General features: G+C 33.7%; 1 protein-coding gene across 9 annotated transcripts in view; it reads right to left on the bottom strand.

Annotated features, from left to right (window-relative positions):
• Positions 1–2,717: 2,717 nt before the first annotated feature.
• The window catches only part of Ccnt2 (cyclin T2), a 41,390-nt gene continuing 22,069 nt past the window's right edge, over positions 2,718–22,038 (bottom strand). For 3 of the 9 annotated variants that reach the window (XM_005007708.4, XM_063258979.1, XM_063258978.1), the window contains 6 exons: positions 20,903–20,963; positions 18,674–18,736; positions 15,480–15,525; positions 13,789–13,952; positions 9,448–9,518; positions 2,718–8,961 (listed from right to left, as the gene is read on the bottom strand). In XM_005007708.4, coding sequence (XP_005007765.1) covers positions 7,531–8,961; positions 9,448–9,518; positions 13,789–13,952; positions 15,480–15,525; positions 18,674–18,736; positions 20,903–20,963 — 1,836 coding nt within the window. In that variant the 3' untranslated portion in view covers positions 2,718–7,530. Of the gene's footprint in view, positions 8,962–9,447; positions 9,519–13,788; positions 13,953–15,159; positions 15,526–15,643; positions 15,839–18,673; positions 18,737–20,902; positions 20,964–22,038 lie in introns of those variants that run through there. The other 6 variants (XM_005007709.4, XM_013142431.3, XM_063258982.1 and 3 more) reach the window with 6 other exon arrangements.

Genomic DNA, 22,038 nt, shown 5'->3' with positions numbered 1-22,038 from the left:
CTAAACTGGCTGGTAGGACAAAAGCCAGATTTCCTAAAACGAAAACCAGTCAGCACAAAAACTTTTCAAAGGACTTTGACCACTATCTGAAGGAAGGTCATCTTTGATGAAGTCACTTTGCAAACTTTCACTTCTGTAACACTAGTAAGAGTTGTGAAATTGTTACCAGCCCTTTTAATTTGACTTTTGATAAGGTCTTTATTGCTGTGGATTTATCCACTAAATCTGACACCTACTGATTTAAGGTGTATTTTATTGGCTGCTATCACTTTAAGACGGTATGTGCATTCTAACGCTAGTATCAAGCTTTGTCAAAAAAATTTGAGAATAAGAAATGTAGTCCAGGCAAGGTAAAAATATTTTAACTTTTCCTATTTGTACAGTTTTAAAAAAAATCTGATGACTATATTCCTTACTCACTGAAATATCAACATGACATGAAATAATAAATTTTACTGTAAAGATAAAAGAAAAAAATCTGTCTAGGAGCAGTGCCACATGCCTGTAATTTAAGCATTTAGGGAGGCTGAGGGAGGATTACAAGCCCAAGTCCCAGTAGGGAAACTTAGTAGACATTAAGATAAATCTGCTGAGTTTTTAAGCAATTGACCATGTTCAAGTGTGTTCAAACACATGTGGAGAAGGCAGGAAATAAAACGTGTACACAAAACACAGTAAAGGATATATGAAATTGGTTAAACAAATCTACCCTTCTATTGATGAGAACACTGAACACAACTTGAAATATTAAAAAGAACCTTCAAAATAGGGTTCAGAAAAAAAAAAACAGGGTTCAGATTTTCTTACAGGGATCTAATTGGTAGGTAGGAATTGGGGTTGCTACCCAACTTATACAACATTTAAAGCTGTTTTCTCTGCTGCCTTTCACAGATTCATAGTTTATTAAGGAAACCAGGTACTTTCTGAAGCTTTACTCAAAATACCAAAAACACAGTAAACAAAGGCAGCAGTCACTTTTGATTCTGAGTACTTTAATGGTGAAAAAGCCTTCCCTTAGTTCATTTATCAGTTATACTGCTTTCCCCTGTCTGTCACTCTATTTGACAAGCACAATGGCCCCAATTTTCAACTCTGAAGAGCTCATTTATTAAGATATTCTTTTACTCTTTGGGCAGTTCAACCAAAGAAAATTTAATTCCCAAGTAAAATTCTAAAAAGTAGGCCTGCAGTAACTTGAGCTTAACCTCCCTAAGCCCTGACACTATGGACATTTGTCAGTGGTTGAATTAGGAGGCACAACAGAAGTGCAAATTTTGAAGTATTGAAGTTATGCAGTATTCCACATCTGGACTGTTACCCATTCCCACCAAGACCACTACAGCAAGAGTCTCTCCTTGTATAGTATAATGAACAGTTCGAAGATAATGTCATCAATCTGTTCAAGGAGCAACCCAAACCTGTATCACATGCTAGGCCCAAGTGTTACTTTTAACTTGTATTAGTTCAGCTTAAAGCAAAACTTTCATTTAAAAATACTTTCCTGGTGATTCTGCCAATTAGCCCTGATGTAGGCACTTCTATTTATTGATAATCAACACTTGTGTTTTCAATTCATAGCGCAGGGACCACTTGCCCTCTCACTGTTCTAAAATCATGAAAATCTATGGGTGAATTTATCTGTAAAACAAGACTACTGACTTCAAAGACCAGAGAAAACTGACCTTGGAGTATATGCCTAGACATTTGTAAGACATACACAAGCTGCCTATTTTCATTTCATGGCAACATGGTGAACTTTCATTATTGAGGATATCTTGGGAGGTGGTGCGAGGAGAGGCAATAGGGAAATTACATAGTAGAGCTAGCTAAAACAAAAATTTTAAAATACCAAAAACAGGAGGGGTAAAAAGAGGGGGCAATGGATTTAGATGAATTTGGTTAAGTGGAATTACATTTTTGGTTTAATGATCAAATTATGGTTCTAAGATTAGGTCGTTAAGCAGTCTCACACTGCACATTACAATATTCAGAACAAAGAAATGGTCAAAGGAAACTACAACTGATGATTTTATTTGCACAATTCTTACATGCAGTACTGTAATGTGTAGCAGAAAACTACAGTACTGTACAGTACAATCAGCAACATTACAGAAATGTACTGTACTTGTTTTGTCACCAACATCTCTAATTGTGAATTTACACCTAGGCATAAGTGAATACAACTTTGAGATAATTTTTGCTTCTTTTATTATAGTTATTGTAATTAGCTTTTTCAAGTGCAAACAGGGAAATCAGTAGGGATGGGAGGGAGGTTGGAGAGAGTACCAACATTAAAACGGTGTATTATTAATGAAACTTTAAGGGAAGGAAATGAAGGTATCAAATCAACTCACCCAAAGTGGATCCTCTATTAAGCACTGGGGCTGAGACTAAAATGTGACCATATATAGTGGTACCTTGGTTTACAAACTTCCCACCAGTCTGGTCACAAACCTAATTGGATGAGAACTGAATCAAACTCAACGGTTAGGTTCAGTGTTGATAGTGAAATCTGATTTGGTTTGTGTCCAATTAGTTTTGCAACCAGAATTGTGGAAAACATTAAGCTCATGAACTGAGGTACCACTGTAATCCCAGAAGCTGTACTCTTGGGCAATATACTTGGACAGTCAAATATATTAGAGACCAGGTTTCCCACACTTTCCCAGGGACTGTTACTTCTGACTCATGTTAACAAGACATGTTAGAGCCTTGGATTTGTGTTGTTAATAAATTTTATTAAGAATTTTATTAATAATTATTTATGAGAAGCTCAAATCAATGACTGATTCATGCCAGTACACACATAAGCCTGTTCTGGATTTTCTATCAGCAAACATCCCATTCAGTTATCCTTGGGGGTTCTGAGTACATTTAGAAAATAGAATTCCAATCACCGTTTACAACACATTAGTATTCTAACCAAGTGAAGCTGCTTGAAAATCAAACACGTCTTAAAAAAAATGGAATTGTCCTCATCATTAAGAATGGACTCATCAGTACTTAATAAGCAAATCAAATTAAACAGAAATGTCAATATACAGGCTTTCAAGAAAGGCTTCTGCTCAGTACTTGGAAATAAGAGAAAATTAGCCCTCAAGAATTTACTTTTGAGATTAATAGATCAAAGTGAATAGGTTAAGTTACATTATGAGACAAGAACTGCCCCGAGCCATGCAACCTTCAATATATCTTATCAACCTACTGAAAGAATATGGCAAGCAGAAAAGATGGCGGAAAATTATGCAACAGAAAAAGGTTTCACAGAGGCAAAAGCAGGCTGGTCCCAAATTGACACTAGAATACAGAAATGAAAACATGCTAAAATACTTTTGAGTGTTTCAGTTCCACTGGGAAGACGGTCTTGATTTTTAAGGACAGATGTTTCAAATTTCACTTACAAAATAAATTTCAGCTTTGAGGCTGACAAATGGCAGCACCCATTTGTCATCTCAGCGCTCCAGGAGGCAGAAGGAGGATCACAAGTTTGGGCACATCCCAGGCAATTTAGTGCCTTGGGTCTTTTAAAAAAAGGGATGGTAAGGTAGCTGTGATCAATCCTCAGTATATTAAAAGAAAAACAAAACAAAACTTTACACCTAAAGCTGATCATAAACTGATTTCGCATGTAAACATAGTTGTGAATTCTTAAATTAACAATGATATTGTAACTCTGTACTCTAACTGAATAGGGGATAAAGTGTGCTGCTTTTCAGTGCAAAAAGCTGTCTAAATCAGGTTATCTTAAATAAATGGGCCTCAATTTGGTTAATTCAAGTTTCTTCAGAGGCATGGATTTGTTGACCCATTATCTGGCTGTGGTCAGTGAATCCTACTGCCTCCTATGAGACTGCACAATCAAGAGAAGTATCAAATCAAGGATCCTTTATAGTAGAGCTTGCAATCTCTCCCAGCAAAGAAACCCTGAACAATCACCTAGCAAGTAAGCACAATGGTGAGAAACTTTGCTTTTCAAATAAAATTGGGGATGGTGAGAATAGAACAAAACTATCTTTAACATGGTGGTACTATGTTAAAAATAAACCCCTAGTTTCATGAATGAAAAACCCTAGCATCGACTCAATCAGGTGGGCATACTGTGTTTAAGTACTCATGCAAATATAAGCAGTGGTTTATTTCTAAAGTTGGCTAAGGAATACAAATTTAAATTCTCAAATATAAAAGAATATGTGCTTAAAACTTTAAGGCAAGGTATTGGTAACTAAGAGAAATCTCTGACACTGGTTCTCTGAAGCTGACCAACTACAGTAGTTGTTTTTTAGGTCACAGGACAGGCAAACAAGGTCAGGTAAGACAGTAATTTCGAGCTGTCAGTACAAAGTAACACAAGCACCACCCCATGACATTCCTTAAGAAACTCTGTACCATGGAAGAAATTTCTTTAAATGCCTCTGAACAACCTGAATGAATTTGCACAGAGGGAAAATGAAGGTACAAATTCAGCTGCTTTCCAAGAGAAACCTGGGATGGATGCTGTGACTTTTCAGTACAAAAAAACCTGCAGCTAGAAACTCTGCAAGGGCTAACCACTAATGGATATTTTAATCATTAACAAATTATACCTGTTTTAAAAAGTAGACCTCTGAGAATGTTCTGTGAACAACTTTTGCTTTGGTTCTGAAATTACATTTTACATTGGCTAAGGCAAATATTCAAGGGGCACAGCTCTTTATTGGCGAACTAGTTGAAAGAGGTAGAAGTAAAGCCTTTGTTTGCAATGTGCTTCTTCATAAAGGTAACATCTGCAATCTGGGGAAAAGACAACTTAAAAACGAATCACTCTTCTATAAGGTGTTTAAAGATAATGCTTTTTAATATTCCAAATATTTAAAAAAAAGTCTCATAAAAATGTATCACTTTAACAGTACTTTGCATATGTGGAATTTCATACCTAAGTCTGATATTATTTTGGTTTATTTATGGCTACTTACAAGAAGACTCACAGTAATGTCCATTCATCTGAGTCTTTTTCTTTGGTAAAGCCTAATGGGACCAGGCTGATGAACTATTTTATGCAAGTAAGATGGTTGAAGCAAACTCATGGCAATATGAATTACAAGGGTTTTTGTTTAATGGCAATGAAACTTAAAAATGATTTCTGTATTTATCCCTTTGTGGTTTTGGAAGCTTAATATTCTGTTCAGAGGTTAAAGAGTTTGAATAGCTCACACAATCCTGTACAAATCACAACTGACTCCCCTTTAATAAATAAAGTCATTGTAAAGAATTACATTTACAGAGTGAAAAGTTAATACATAGCATTTCAAACAATTTTGGAAGTACTAATAAGTACTAACCCATAACAATATACACTAGCTATCTTTTTAACTGTCCATCATTAGCACCAATAAAGATTCAACAAAATTACCTTTATTCCCACATTTCAAAACAATTCTTCAAATTCTTAGTGAAGTTTAACTATAGTCACAGACCTTAAATATTCACATTGTCTTCTATATCATACTGAAAATAAGTTCACTACTTTTCTAGATATTCTTTACAAAATCTTATTAAAATTCCTGGTATTATCCCCAATTATACAGTAGCACAACCACCCTACATCGTTTCACATGATAGCTCTGTAGAGGTTTCACATCTAAATTACCAAGAACACAACCCTCCCTCCCTCATCTTGCCCTCATCTTAATTCTACACTAGTCCTTGGATCATGTACCACTGTAAAAGTGTAACTGTATCAAAATTACCATGTTTATGGATACAATATTATGCCACACAGAGCAACAAAGTTACATATAATGACAAAGATTACTAACTTTATGCAAGACAAGAACAAATGTGAGGACATGCTACCTAGGTAAAGTCCTTAAAAGAGGCTCCTCATATCTCAAGTTCAAATAACATTGATGAAATAATAAACAGTTATCTTAGATAACTGCTAAATAAAAGAGCACAGATTAAACTCTATTATTTACAACCGCAACATATTTGAGTAGTTACAATTGTGCACATATCAGTGGCTTTGTAACAAAAATATTTCATTTGCAGTGGAAAAATTATGATGGTTTTCAGTTGAATATAAGTTGAATCCAACCCAAATTAAAGATACTCAAAAGCTCCAAGATTTACCACAGAATAAAGTCAAGACTAGCTAACAGTCAAGAACCATACTACTGGTATTTAAAACAAAACTTAAACAAGTTAAAGTCTTATAATTCAATCAGGAGTCAGATGACTGTGCAAACTTTACCTTAAAAGGAACATAATGAGATGTGCAAACAAAGATAAAACCTCCTAGTGGTTTGCCTGGAGGCTGATCTTTTTATTCTACAGAGCTTCCTGATGATAGCAACCATAAACTATAAATACAGGTACAATGCACAGTCAGTGATCTTTTCTTTTTATTTATTGTTAGAATATAAAAGAATTAAGAGAGCATAGGTTTAATTTCATTTTTATAAGGAAGACTGCATTTACCTGAAAAAGAAATATGACATCACACACAAACACGCTTCAGGGGAGGAGACTATTTCAGAATATGGTGACATTCTGAATGCTAAAGGAAAAGTGATCCCTGTTTACTGTTAAAATATGTAGTGTTAAAGTTCTTTAAGAAAAAACTTACTAATTCTTCACTATGTTTTTGTGAATTTAGTTTTCAAATCACAGTAATCCACATAATTATTTATACTGCAATAAGCCAACAAACATTTAAATGCACTTCACATCAAGAGTATGTAAACTTTTATTTTTTTCTTCAAGCCTTCAGAAAATTAGGGGCCATTTCAGCAGCCAATCTGGTCAGAACCTCTGAAGGCAAAAATTGAGTGCCTCACAGTGTAAAGGACCACCTGTGGCACTGCATACCCAACTGGTAGTGAAGTGTCCCTCTTCAGCGGCTTCCAGTAAGGCCTAGAGTTTAAGGTTAACATGAAAAAGTGCCGCCTTTGTTTCAGATTAGTGATGGATTCTGACAAGAGAAAATAAAGTTATTCTGTATATTGTTATACTTACAAGCAGCTCCAATCCTGAGTATTTATGGTAATATCTAAACATACAAAAATGTATGTACATTTTCCTCCACTTTCTTGTAAACAGTTGTCAGTATACTGTTTTATCCCTTTATCATTGAAACATGCAAATCATACATACAAGTATAAATACACAAAGAAAACAATTTTCACTCATTCAAAAGCCAAGCAACAACAAAAAATAGCTATAGTATTCAAATTATAAATAATGAATGTTTGAGGCATCTTATATTCCTAGAAGCAGCCAGCCATTCATCCTAATGTTCTTAGCTGCAATGGTAGAAATACTGAGTTTTGCACCTTCCATGCTTTTACAGTATTTATAACACTATCATATGTGGAGATAAAGACTTGTTTACTATAATCTCTTCTTTTCAAAATGAAGAATAAAGCAGCACTTACAAATATTGAAGCAGTGGCAGAGACAGCAGGTGTTACCACTGCTAGATCAGGAAGAAGTTTTCCATTCTAACAATTTTTAAATTAAAAAAGTAAAGGAAAAATTGACCTAAAGAAATGATTACATGTTCATTCCTTGGGCACTTAACAGCGAGTCCAGCATGTCGAATGTGTCTTTGTAGTCCATATGCTGGCTGTTTGTACTGTACTCGTGATTGGCATCAGGTCCGTTGGTCTCCACTGGCTTCTTGTCCAGTTTCACGAGGGTGCTGAGATGTCCGTAGCCCACCTGGTATGTGACAGGGGGAGGAGGGGGTAAGGGATGGTTAAAAACAGAGTTGTGAGAGGATACATACTGCTTAACAGAGGAGGAAGAACTAGATGAACTACCTGAACTTTTGGAACTTTTGCTCATTTTGGAGTGATGGTTGTGAGAGGCATCATTGATATGCAGCTTCTTCCTTGAAGAACTGGAACTAGAGGAAATGCCATCACTGCTCAGGCCAACTGGACTCCTCAAAACAGTGGGTGGTAGTCCATCAGCACTGTGTTTACTGCCACTGCTGCCTCCACCACTGTGCAAGTGAGGATGCTTGTGGCTGCTGGTGTGGTGGCGGTTTACAGGGTGCTCCTTGTGCTTTTCCTTATGGTCTCTGCTAATATGTGGGCTTGAATGCTTGCTCTTCCCACTGCCTTCATCAGAAGAGCTGTGTCTTTCTGAGGATGAAACTTTGATCTTCATCTTCAGTTCTTCTTTGCTGATACCTTTATCAGTGGGTGGTAATGGAATTCGTAATTTCAATGATCCACTCTTTTCCTTTTTCTCTGCCAAGTATTTTTCAGGTTTTTCAGTATTTGCAAAGGGAATTTTCATTTTAATGGGAGAAGTTACAGAACTGCTGCTTGTTGCTTGTGACTGCATGTGTTTGTGTTGCTGTTCTACCTGGGCAGTTATATAATGATCCCTTACATCAACATCAAGAGTTTCTAGCTTACGTTTTTCTCTGTATTTATCTAAAGACATTTTCTGAGGAATAACTCCAGGAGTAGCAGAAATTGGTCCGTGGTGTTTACTGCTCCCTGCTTTATGAGTATATTCTTGCTTAACAGAAGAATGATCAGAAATTTTGTCAGGTCTGTGATGTAATCCTGAATGCAGTGAGATAGAAGGTCCCTGTTGGAAGTTGATGTTGTATTGGCTACCAGACAAAGATGTCTCCTGTTTCTGTGAATATACTGGTTCTGTCCTTGCTGATTCTTGATGCTGAGGCCATTCTTTGTGTGATGATAAACCATATGAGGTACTGGGCATTCCTGTGGTTAGCATTGACAAATTATCAGATGTATGGCTGTCCGGAACAGAAATATTTCCTGAATTTAGAGGCACCGGTGCAGGAAATGCTGAAGTAGATGGTTTCTGAAAACTTGGGTTTGTAGGTACACCAGTGACATTATCTACTAAAATGGAATTCTGAACCAAAGATGAACCAAGAAGTGGTGTCTTTGTTACTTGTCCATCTACTTTTGGTTTCTTATTAACCGCCTGATCAGCCTATGTAAATAAAACACAAAAGAAGCAGTGACAGCACAGGGATTTAATGTGAGTTTTTTGGCTTATAAATATTTTACTTTAAATATATGAAAATAAAATCACCCATGACTCAAGGTTTTATACTGCCAGTAAATAAATATATGAAACATAACAGAAGGCTCTGAAAGCACTGATTTTAGAATTAGATACAAATTAAATCCTAACCTACTATTTTATATAGTAATTTAATTTGTCTAGGCTATAGCTTCCTCATTCATAAAACAAAAATATTTCTATCACAATCACTGTGAGATTTAAAAATAAAATGGATAGTACACTTAGAAATCCTACTGGATATAGTAATTTAATAAACTATAATATATGTAGCTTATAGAATACTGATTTTAGGAAAGCTGAAAATTATTCAATATACAATTTAAAATTAGCTATATATAATTGTTAGATAAGTGACAAACTAATTCTGTTAAATCCTGCCAATACTCTTACCCTCCAGTTTCGAATCCTCTTCAACCTACTAGGCGTTTTCTCCAATATTTGTAGAAACTCATGTGTTAGCTCTAAAAATAAAATTTAAATTTAAAACTTAGAAGATAATCTTTAGGATTTAAATTTCTCTTAAGTGGGTGATATTAAAAAAGGAACCTGATGAGCTCATCTTTATTATAGTAGCACCTCAGTTCATGAATTTAATTCATTTCAGAAATTCAGTTGCAGCCAGATTTGTAGAAAGAATTCTGTGACCAGAATCATGAAAAAAACTAAATTTGTGCAGTAAGATGCCACTGTATTATCAACCTTGTTCAATTTTGAGCATGTGAAGAAGTGGACTATTTGTTTAATCCAGGGTCTCACACATGCTAAGCATGCACTGTGCCAATGAACTACTCTAGCCCAACACTGGGTCTTTTTTTAAAAAAAAACACTTCCCCTTCTGATTTTACTTGCACACTTAGAATCTATGGAAAATTCAACAATATTAAAAATATACATCTCTCCCATTAAAAAACTCTATTAGGCAAAATAATTCATAATATTATGCTACTAGCAAATATAGTAATCATAGGAAAGAACGATCCAATGGATTTTTAAAAAGTGGGCAAAAGAGGAAAAGTATTTTTAGAATAATCAATATCTTCCCCAAGATATTTATGATTTACCAAGAAAAACTAACTTTACAGTTGAGAAGTTCAGCAATACTAGTAATCAAGTGATCATCATTAGTGGTAAAATATAGCAACACAATGTAATTATCTCTATTATGTACCAAACAGGACATAACCTACTTCTGCAGCATTCTTACCCCCACAACCCTCAAGTGCTGTCTAGTTATGCGAAAACATTTGAGAAGCCCCAAATAAGAAATGTTCTGTAAAATAGTGGCCATTTTTTCAAAATGTCAAGGTTATCTAAGACAAGGAAAGACTGAATAACTGTCACAGACTGTAAGAGACAAAAGGGACAGGGGAAAAACATGGAAAAATTCAGATATAACTTATGGGGCTTCTTTATCATCATTATCACTATTGCTATTATTTTGAGATAGGGCTTCACTATGTGAGTTCAAGCTGGCCTTCAACTCATGGCAATCTTATTTCAGCCTCCTGAGTGCTGGGATTATACGTGCACACCACTATACCTGGCTCCTGTGGTTTCATTGTTATAAAATTTTAATTTCCTGGCTTTTATAATCATATACTACTATATAACATGTTAATAGCAGGAAAATATTAGTGATGGTTACAGAGAAACTCTCTTCAAATTTAAAGATATTTCAAAGTTAAATGCAAAAAAAGTTCTGTCTATATTCCTATTTTCTAGAAATCAATTAGCAAATTTATCTTGCCATAATTCTATCAGTTTTCTTAAATTCAGGATTACAGTAAAATGACCTATTTTCCAAAGATTAATATTTATAGGCATGGTACTATCCAAACCTAGCTTATGAAAGTGTTGTTAATTAATTTTGCAAGATCCAGTTTCCTTGACAATTTCACAAATGTTAGTCTCACGAGTATTTTAAAAATAAAATCTGAATAAAATAAAAAATCTAATGCCTGGATTTTTAGTTCCTCATTTGATTAAAAAAAGGACTATTTTTCTACTTAACAAGAAATTGTTTTGACTCAATTTCTTAACAGCTTGGTGTCAAGCATTAAAAGCATATAGTTTCTAGTTTAAAACACAGTAGACATAAAATATAACCTTTACTTTTCCTTATTCTACTCTATCACATTTTACATAACAGAGGAATAAATAATTTAACATGTTAATATAATAGCAACACACAAAAACCACAGCATGTTTAAAAATGGGAGTCCTGTTCCCCAATATATAGAAAAAATTTAAATACAAAATCACACGTTAACAGCAGGGAGTATAGCTCAGTGGCAGAGCATGTACCCAAATTGTGACAGACTCTGGGGCGGTTCTCCAGCACTGCTTCAAAATGAAATGAAACGAAATCAAATGAAAGGAAACAAAACAAAACAAAGCAAAATCCCAACAATTAAAAACAAAAACAAAAAAGCCAAGCCAAACCAAAACATAAACTGCAAAACAACAAACAAACTACAGGAACATACACAAGGGTTTATTAATTATTAAAAAGAGAACAACCCCCTCTCAACCCTTACAACAGAAGTAGAAAGACTTTTACCTCACTCTTCTTGTTTCATAAATCCCAGTAACTTTTAAAAAATTTTAAAGGAGCCCTACCTAGTAACTTTGTAAAAGTGAATTAGTTACTTTTTGTGAGCTTTACTTTCTACTATGTATATAAATTATTTTTATAAAAACTATACCTTAATCTAGTGATTGCTAAAGTTAACACAGTACATAATAAACAAATCTAATTTTCAAACTACAAGACAGAAACAGTACAAAAGTCCCACTGGATTTTCCAATGTTATTTCAATTCACTGAAGATTTTCTTTGCTCTAGCTAAACTCTGAGAATACTAACAGTTAAAAAAATAAAAACAGTATAATCAGGGGTAGTAATATGACATGAAATATATATTTTGGGAGAAACTAAGGATGAAAAGAATGAAAACAAAGGGATCTAAGAAAGAAGCTATTTTATAACAAGAGTAGGCATGGCTAATATAACATATACTTTAGCCATATATGGCCTGTTGCCTGTTTTTCTAAACCAAAGTTTTATTGGAATACAGTCTTACTTATTCTTTAACCTATTGCTTATGGTTGCTTTCCAGCTACAACAGTAAAGACTATAGTTGTTATAGAGATCTTATGGCCAACAAACTCTAAAGCATCCTCTCTTCTACTTCATGTAACATACGTCTGCAACAGTAACAACTGAAAATTCTGTTTTCTCACTGATCTCAGTTTTGTAAAAAGAACTGGGAAAAACCCAAAAAAGAGTAAGTTGAAAATCTGATAATACCATTTCAGTCTTATCAGTTAGGTAAAAAGTGTTATGTAGTGGTATCTTGGTTTACAAACTTAGTTTTTTCCTACAATTTTGAAAAAGATGACCATGTTTGTGTTTTTGTAGGGAAGACAGCCTTGGTTGTGTATGTTATCTGATGCAGGTTGCAAATAAAAGCAGTCTAGTTACCTTTCTGAAGCCTACACCACCTAATCAAAATGTCTTAATCCCACAAATCTCCCATGTTTGAACATTTTATTTTTTCACTAGATAAATCCCTTTCTTATCAAATTTGGGAGATTCCTAAATTTCAGGCTTATAATTGATAAAACTTGTATCCCAATTTGCCCTTGTCCATTCATTTTTAATAATGCAAGACAACAATGGCACTAAAAAGCAAGAAAGGTTACCCAGAAAAACATCTTTAGCTTATTGTTTAGTATCTTCTATAGTTAATGCTCAACTCTGAGTTTACAGCAACACTTTTATAATTTTGCAGTGCAGGTGACTGAACCCTGGGTCTTACACATGTAAACTTGCTCTACCACTGAGTTACAGCCTGAGCCTTAGTTTATACATTTGAAAATTATGTATTTTAAATGGGTATGCTTATCCTATTAATCTATAGCATTTAAAATCATACTTCTCTGAGGGGTTGGGGATTTAGCTCAACGGCATAAGCGCCTGCCTGGCAAGCAGGCAGTCGTGAGTTCGATCCCCGGAACCAATAAAGATGAAAAAGACAAAAAAAAAAAAAAAAAAAAAATCATACTTCTCTGAAAAACCCTGAAAAGGCATTATATATATAGTCACCCAAAAATGCATACACACTTCAGGAAAAGAAAATAGTATTAACTTTTTTTTAAACACATGGTGTTACCCTCTGATGGGGAGCCTAAAGTACGTCATATAATGCAGAAAGCTCACTATCCTGCCAATCCTTACAGCAGCAATCTCAATGACCAAGGTTATTCAAGCAACAATTCAATGTACTAAGAAATGTCTGGACGCTAATGGTCACCACTTTGTAGAGGCCAAAGGTAACTTCTATTAATCTCATGATGTTTCAATAAATTTATCATTAAAATATTTATACAAGTTTTTTATTCCTGATGTATGCATTTTTTTAATGGACCCTGTAGTTTTCCTTTCGTTCTGGCAGTACTGGGAATGGCTCTGAGCTACATTCCCAGTCCTATTTTTTAATGATTTAGCTCTAATTCTAATTGTCTTGTATATACATTGATGGTTAATATACTCAGTTGTTTGTTTTTTCATTAGACTGATGGACCTTATTTTCATTCTATGGACTTGATCATGTGATTAGAGTCTTTATCTTTTAAAATCCAATTATTAATAAATAACCTATAGAGAAGTAAATTTTCCATAATGAAAAGTTTAAAAAAATTCTAAGTAAAAAATAATTTTTCCACTTACCATCTAGTAATTCTAGAGTAACTGTAGGATCTACATATTCCCACCAATGCTTTCCATCAGTTGACACAGGAATCTCCCAATTGGACCATTTGCAAGCCAAATGAATGCACACACAAGCTATCACTGTTGGTTTGTACTGAAGACAGAAGGTTGTAAGATGCAGACTGTTGTAGAGCAGGTTTGAAAATGGAGTGCCATAACAATTCAAATATGTAAAACAAAGAAAAATATTTACAAGTAAGATTAAAGAAAAAAATAAAATTTTTAGGTTTTTAAATTTTATTAAAAGCTAACAGTAACAAAAATGCTAATTTGAAAAAAACCTATGTAGATTATGAATCACACCCTTCATGGTACTCTACTACATGATACTCTACTATCACTAACATATTAGCATTCCAGAATTTTTGCTTTTATATCTAAATTCAGAGTATTTTATAAAAAGAAGAAGATTGTATATTTGCAGTTATTACTAGACACAAATAAGAATTTTTGGTATTTTTATTTCTTGTCTAATGTCATGGCAAAAATATAATTTAAAAAGACTTTGTAAAACAGTAATTTCAATGTCACATCATAACCAAGGATTATAACATTTGATGTGGCGAAGGCATAATTCTTTAGGAAATCAAAGAAAACATTTCTCATTTTTATATACATAAAGTGCTGTTTTTTCCAACAAAGCCCCACAGGGAACTTACCTTTTTGAAAAAACAACTTCATGGACCATTATTGCTAACAAAAATACTAATACTCTTTTACTATATACTTAAAATTGGGGCAGGTAGCACAACACAGAAGGGTTAGTCTTTCTGATCAAAGTTTTAAATTTGTCTTTTCCCCTTCAGAATTCCTAGGGATAGAAGTTAAATTCCAACATTTCAGAAAATATATTGGTACTGCCAATCCAAAATTTTAAATAAAACTTATCAGGGTCACAAGAAATTAAGGACCACACAAAACTGGTTTGGTCCATTTTCCCAACAGCACACTTAAAAAATAAATTTAAATCTTTAATATCAACCTAGAACAGAATTATATATTAAGATAATAAAGTTCTTTAATTCTCCAGTTTAGTTTCAGAATTGATGAAATGCTTACTGATCATAGATACCATTTTTTGTTTTATATAAACTGAAAAGGAAATTTTTGAAACTTACAGAAGTAAAAATTGTATTTATGCAAACCCAGGAATTGAACAATTTGACTACTTCTAATTCTCGTTTGTATTATCTGGAACCCCCCCCACCCCAGTTATATAAATTTATTTATTTAAAAACTTTAATGACTATTTAGATTGGATAAATGTGAAATTTAAAAAAAAATTGTCATTTAACTATAATTGTAAACTAGAAATAGCTTTATACTTACCAAGTTGCTCGAGTTTCTACGTTAAGTTTAGCTCTTTGTAATCTTTAGCTGCTATTCAGGCTACCAATTTTTAGACTTATGCACTCACAAATCGAGAATATGTCATCAGAAAGCACCACTACACTTCACATTGTGCATTTAACCCCTCTGTGCCCAAAGTCCCTTGTACAATACACCGCAAAGCAAACAGGAAGGTACCACCACAGTAGATGGTCCAGTCTCCTGTTGCAACAAGGGTAAGAGACACATTGAGGGGGCCCTGCATTAAAGGAAGCTATAGTGTGCTACAACAGTGCAACAAAGAGGGTCAGGATAACAACCTGTTGGTAGCCATGAAATAGGATGTCTGTGCCAAATCCTTGCTTGCTGTAAGAAAGAAAAAAAAAACGAAGACAAAACTATCAGCATTAACATGCTACCATCAAAAAGTTCTCAACACAACAAAACTTCAAAGATTTGTACACAAAAAGTAAATTTTACTTACTACTTACAAATATCACAAGAGCGCCATCATTTTCTATACTACTGAAAATCTTCAACAACATTCACTCAAATGTTTCTTGCTATCCCCCAAAGATCTGAGAAACAAGCCGATTTGCTTTTAGCTAGCCAGTTACAAGGGCTAAACTTGTTACTAAGTTAAGCATCTAGTCAGCTAAAAGTTGAAATAAAGCATTCTCCTGGATTTAAAAAAAAAAAAAGAAGAAGAAGAAGAAGAAAAGATTTTTGAAGTCTAATACAAAATACAGAGTTGCCTGCCAGACTTAATCTTCAGTCATTTAAGTTGGCTTAAATAATTCCATCAAAATAAAATAAAACAAAATAAGCCCCCACCCTCCCAAAATCAGAGAGCACAATCTGCTCATCAGTTTTTCATGCTATTAACCATCAACAGAATAAACAACCTAGAAACATCATAAGTGTGTAGATATAAGTGCCACTGTATTATTTTTAAAGAAAATTTATGGAATCCAATTAAGGATAACACTTAGAAAAGATATAAGTCCTAAAGGGTGATTCAGGATGCTTCAACACTGGTCCCCAACAGAAAAACAATTTTTAAGCAGTCTCTTAAGGACTGAAAACAGCCTCCCCCCAACTTTTTCTGCTTGATATTATTCTTTCCAACAGGAATATCCTTGCTATAGTTTCATTTTTACCCAGAATACATTCAAAACCACTGCTCTACTAGTTCATCTCAACGCCACCCATCTGCAACAGGGCTCAAATCCCACCTCCCCCTTATTCTTGGCACCTGTAATCCCTGCTGCCCCATGTGGATCATCAACATAAGGGTTTTACAAAAGGGATTTGGGTTTGGCAGAGTTGTACTAAGGAAGAGTGTCAAAGCATCAGATGTCTTGGAGGCAGTGTGACTTAAGTGTGGCATTCTTTCCTGGTGGGGAGGGAAGGAGAAATCACAGAAATGAAAGGTCCCTGGAAAATGACAATAGCCAATTCTGTACCAAAGTAGCACAATATCAACTTTCTCATGGAGGGGGGAACTTTACAGAAATTAAATTTATGTACCCCTCCCACAAAGTAATAAAAACATATAGAAAAAGAAAAATCACTTTAAATTGCTATAGCAGTTTTCACCTAGGAATGTATCTAAATTCAATAATCTACTATCACTGTTAAGAATGGAAGGGAAATGTTCTTCTGTTAGTTGAAAGTGGTAACAGAGCAAAGAAAAGCAGACACCAAACATGAAAGAACATTTTTTTAAATGGAGTGAGAGATAATTATAGTTACCTGAAATGTTAGTCAGACAAAATGAGATTATAACATATATGGTCTGAACTCAAATTTAAGCATGTCACATTTTAAACATTAGTAGTAACGACAGAATCAGATTTAAATGCTTTCTTTTGTCTGATGTATCAAATCTGTAACTTTTGTGAATGATTTAAAATCTAGCTTTGTTTCTTAATGAGCTAATATACATACATGATTTTTAAAAGCATACACTAATATCTTTCTTCATCTAATACCCTTTTTCATTAGGTTCTCAACTTAGAGTAGATTATATAGTTCTATTTTTCTTACAAAGCTTAGCTTGTCCTTTGCAATCTTCAGGAAAATAAAACTATAATTTTTTTCTTAATTCATCATCTATGATTAGTTATATAATTCTGTACTTACACTGTAATACTGGGGGCGAGAGTGTACTACAGAATATTTATATTTTATAAAATACATTTATATAATAATTACTAAAAACTGTAAGTTAAATACATTCTAGTGTGTAAAGTGATCTAGTGGTAATGTGTGCTATTAAGATAAAAATGGAAATGAGATCTTTTTAGAATTCTATTCTTTAGTTACCATCTACTCTTCTTTTTTTTTTTTTGTCTTTCTTGAGACAGTCTTGCTATGCGTTCAGGCTGGCACTGAGCAAACTCTGTAGCTCAGGCTGGTCTCGAACTCACAACAATCCTTTTGCCTCAGCCTCCCGAGTGCTGGGATTAGAGACATGTGCCACTACGCCCAGTTTATCATCTATCCTTTACTTATCATCTTTTTTTTTTTTAAAGAAGCAATCAACGTAAAACATTATCTAAGTATAAAATGAATTCAATTTAGGATGAATAAAATGTGAGAATATTTAGATAAACACTAAAAACAAAGTAAGACCTTCAAAAGTCTTACTCATTTTGCCTTCAGTAAACCTATAGGACTGGGAGCAAAAGAATGAAACTGCAAAATTTTATTTAAAAAGGAAGAGAAAAAAGTACACTAGAGGTCTGAAAGGTTGCTGTGAGTATATAACATTTCAAATGGGTAACAGGAAAGCAGAAGAGGCAGACATGCAGCTATGTAAAAAGTATTTCTAGGAGTACAACAACAGATACACACAATTTACTGATATGAGTAGAAAAATGTAGCACATGCTTTATGTGCAATAAAGCAAATATACAAAACTTTCATATTCCTATTTATCACAAAATGTATGATTTAGTTATTTTTCCATTTAAAGGAAAAGAAAACCATTTTTTAGAAATGCTAAAGAACTTTTTAAAAATGTAGTAAATCAATTTTATTTAAATGAATATGGGAAAACTATTTCCAAAAATGACAAATTACTAAATAAAGGCAACTGATATCTGAAAGGTAAGAGCCTGACTTCAAAATTCTTAAATTATTATCACTTTCCAAGAAGACAATGAAAGTTTGGTATCAATAAGAAATGAACAGTGCTAGTCACACCAGTGTATTAATGGTTTACGATATAAATACTAACTGGGATGGGAGTGGTATAGTCCAATGGGGAAGGATTCCTATTACTTGGGAGTCCTCCAATTTTTCAGTGAACCAATATTCTCATACAAGTTTAAAGGAAACTAATGCTTGAGTAGAAACAAGATGCAGAACACTAAAAAAATGCTTCAAAATAATGTTTACCCTATTTTGATAAAACTCAACCAAAGACCAAAGAACAAAATACCATCCAAACCACTTATAAATGACAAAAGCAGTAATATTTATTTTAAAAATTTCTAAGATGACTTACCTCTTACTAACTGGGTGCACTTCACCACATCTGTGTGTGGGTGTTCAATGGTGATCTCAAAACCTGAAATTATAAGCATTTTTTTCCCCAACCACTTACCACTACATGCTTGCTAGAGAAATACCCATTTACCACACAACCATAAATCTGTAAGACTGTCTTTGCAATTAAGATAAGCCTAAAGACAAAATTTTTAAAGCTTCTCTATCACTTTTGAAGGTACAATATTGTTCACTACACCTCTAAAAATGAGAACTACAATGTTTCAACTAGGAAAATAGTTAATGACAAGGGTAGTGTTATTCAAAATTCTGAATAACTAACTTGGAATTATCTTTAAGTTAAAAACAAGTTAAAATCACAGCAAATAACAATTATATATTAAATTTTCTACAGTTTATGCGGGGTATTCAACTACGTTAGTATCTTTTCTAATATTCTGAATCTTTGTTTCAGAAGATGGGAAAAAACATTATTCATAAACATAACTCTTGGACAACGGTAGAAATTACTTTTCAATAACAGTCCCTTAACTGTGTGTCAGTTTAACAGGTTTCAAATAGCTCATAACTAAGACTTCATTATTACTGTACCAAAAATCATGGCAAGTGAATTATGTAGGTCTCATAGTTCTTTAAATCAATGTTTCTAAACCAAAGATAAAATGATGAAAATCTTTCAATGTCCAATCAACCATCTCTGACATCAGGTTTTTTTCTTTTATTAAAAGGGGCTAGTGCCTTCAGAAGCAGTAAGTAAATAAAAGTAACAATGGGTAATCTGGATTTATGAAGCAGTTGTGTAATTTTTATTTCCTCTGCAATTAAACATGTAAAATACTTTATAAAACCATAGAGGTATTTCAGCTAGAATTTTATTTTAATGTTCCCTTAAAATGTTATTCAGTCTCCATGTTTCAGAATGTGCTATAAACAATGTACATTACTTCCCTTCTTTCTGAGTATTAAATCCAGGAGACCATTGAGCTATATTCCTTTTAAAGACAGGGTCTACTAAGGTTACCCAGGCTGACCCCAAACTTGTGATCCTCCTTCCTCAGTTTCTCAAGGACCTGAGATTATAGGCATGCACCACTTTGCCCAGCTACCAAATGACCTCATGTTGTTATTATTTTTAATGGTACTAGAAATCTAACCTAAGGTCTTGCACATGCTGTGTGAACATTCTCCCAATAAACTGTAACTTCAGCCTTTACATTTCTTTATATAATAAAAATAATTTATAAGCCAGGCATGGTAGTCCATGTCTATATTGCTGGTATTCAGGGAGGCTGAAATGCAATGATCACAAGTTTAGGCCCAGCCCAGGCAATTTAGCAAGGCCCTGTCTCAAAAACAAAACAAAGTGAAACAAAGCAAAACACCAAAACAAAACTTTATAGTATCTTCTGATAATGTAGTTATAATGTAGAGATATTTTATGCAATTTGTAATTTTTCATTTAAAATGCTATCATGTAAGTGTTCATAACTTACCACAAACATATTATTTTGTATAAAATGACAACATGCCAAGTAAATCTCACTTTTATTTTTGTCTTATTATATATATTTTAAACAAGCTGTTTTTATAATAAGAATCTACCTTTGTGATATAAAGCAGATATTATTATTTCACATCCACAGAAGGGAAGTATAACAAGTCAAGAAATTTTGCCCTAGTTTATACAGAGCAAGTCAGGGGTCTACAGATTTAGAATTAGACTCATTTGAAAGCACATTTATCTTATCATACCTTACCATATTCTTCCTTAAATAGAACATGATTTTAACAAGTCATAGCCATCTCAGGTCTGTTTTTTCTTCATTAGTATAGTGAAAGAGTAAACTTTGCATATAAAGAAAACTTTTAGAACAAGAGCATTTAAATTATTATTTCAAGTTAAAAAAAAATATGTGATATATTCATTAAATACTAGTAGTTCTGAGAGCAAGAATTGCCCTGAAGTACTCTCTAGTCCAAATCCAGCACAGTGCTTCAATGATCCCAAAACCAAAGAAATCACATTCAGGCTATGTTTACCATTTAAGTTAATTATGCCAAATGAAACTGAATTTTAGAAAAATGGTTCCCTTTTAACCAGGTAATAGTATTTGGGTCTAAAAACCTGTCTGAAAATAACTTTCTTCAATAATAAAGTTATTCTACAAATCATACATATTTACAATATTACACTGAAGAACACAAAATAATTGAGGTAAGTACATACCTAGTGTTTGTAGCATTATGGTTTCAAGTAAAACCAGTTCTTGAGTCTGCTGAAGGTAAGCCTGCCAGATAAAAATAATAAAATGCTTAAGAAAAATGCAACACTAATTAGAGTAACTGACTTAGCTCTCCTGCAATTACAGACTGACTATAAAAGAACTACAGTAGCTTAAGAATAAGGAGGAAATAAAGTGAGGGAGATGAGGAATATCTAATTGCTGTGACAAGTCTAAACTAAATCACTTTCTACTACAGGGCATGCAAACAAAGGCAAAATAAACCCCACCCCCAGAGACAGTAACACATAAAGGGAGGCTAACTGAAAAGGAGATCTACACTGGGCACACATAGTAGCACATGCCCATGCCCATGATCCCAGCACTCAAGAGGCTGAGGAAGAATAATTGCTGAGAGTTTGAGGCTGCCAATGTGGGTTATACAATGAGTCAAGGATAGCCTGAATTACATATGAGATCTTATTTCAAAAATAAAACAAAACAAGATCTATACGATCTACTCACTGGTGGTAAACTTATGGCATTGAAAGCTCTAAAAGGTTCAACATCACTGTAAGAACTTTATCTAGAGAAGCACTACGGTTTGCTAATTCAGATTGTGCCACTTCATGTGGCAATTCCCGGATCAAAGTAAAGAAGTATTTTCAGAATTGTCATCTTAGGGAAGATGACTAAGCCTCAAATTTCTAGATTAAATAAATTCTGATATAAAACATCAGAACAGCATATCCAGAGACATAAATGTTAGAGAATTTCCTCCCTAAATTTCAAGAAATTATTCTGCTGCAATATTTAGAATAAAACTTTCTGCCATCCTATTCTCAGATCACAACTAACCCAGATGGTAAAGAAATAATATATTACACATACATAATCATTTTGTAAGGACTTATTATTAAACTCAGATACTGAAGGCACCTGAAATTTTATTTATGCTCCATTCTGAAAGGTGACTAAACTGACTTTTACTGGATTTGTAGTATCTAAGCAATAAATCCAAGCATTCATTAGAAATAATCTTAAGTCTGAAACAGCAAGAGAAACTTTAAGAACTATCTTTGAATAATCACAAGTTCTTCATTACATCAATATCTTACTTTCTTAAAGCCAACATCTACGA

The sequence above is a fragment of the Cavia porcellus genome, unplaced genomic scaffold, assembly GCF_034190915.1.
Source record: "Cavia porcellus strain 051 isolate PalLab524CR breed Dunkin Hartley unplaced genomic scaffold, mCavPor4.1 scaffold_12, whole genome shotgun sequence".
Lineage (NCBI taxonomy): Eukaryota > Metazoa > Chordata > Mammalia > Rodentia > Caviidae > Cavia > Cavia porcellus.
The sequence above is the reverse complement of the archived record's forward strand: the minus strand, read 5'-3'. Positions and strand labels throughout refer to the sequence as shown.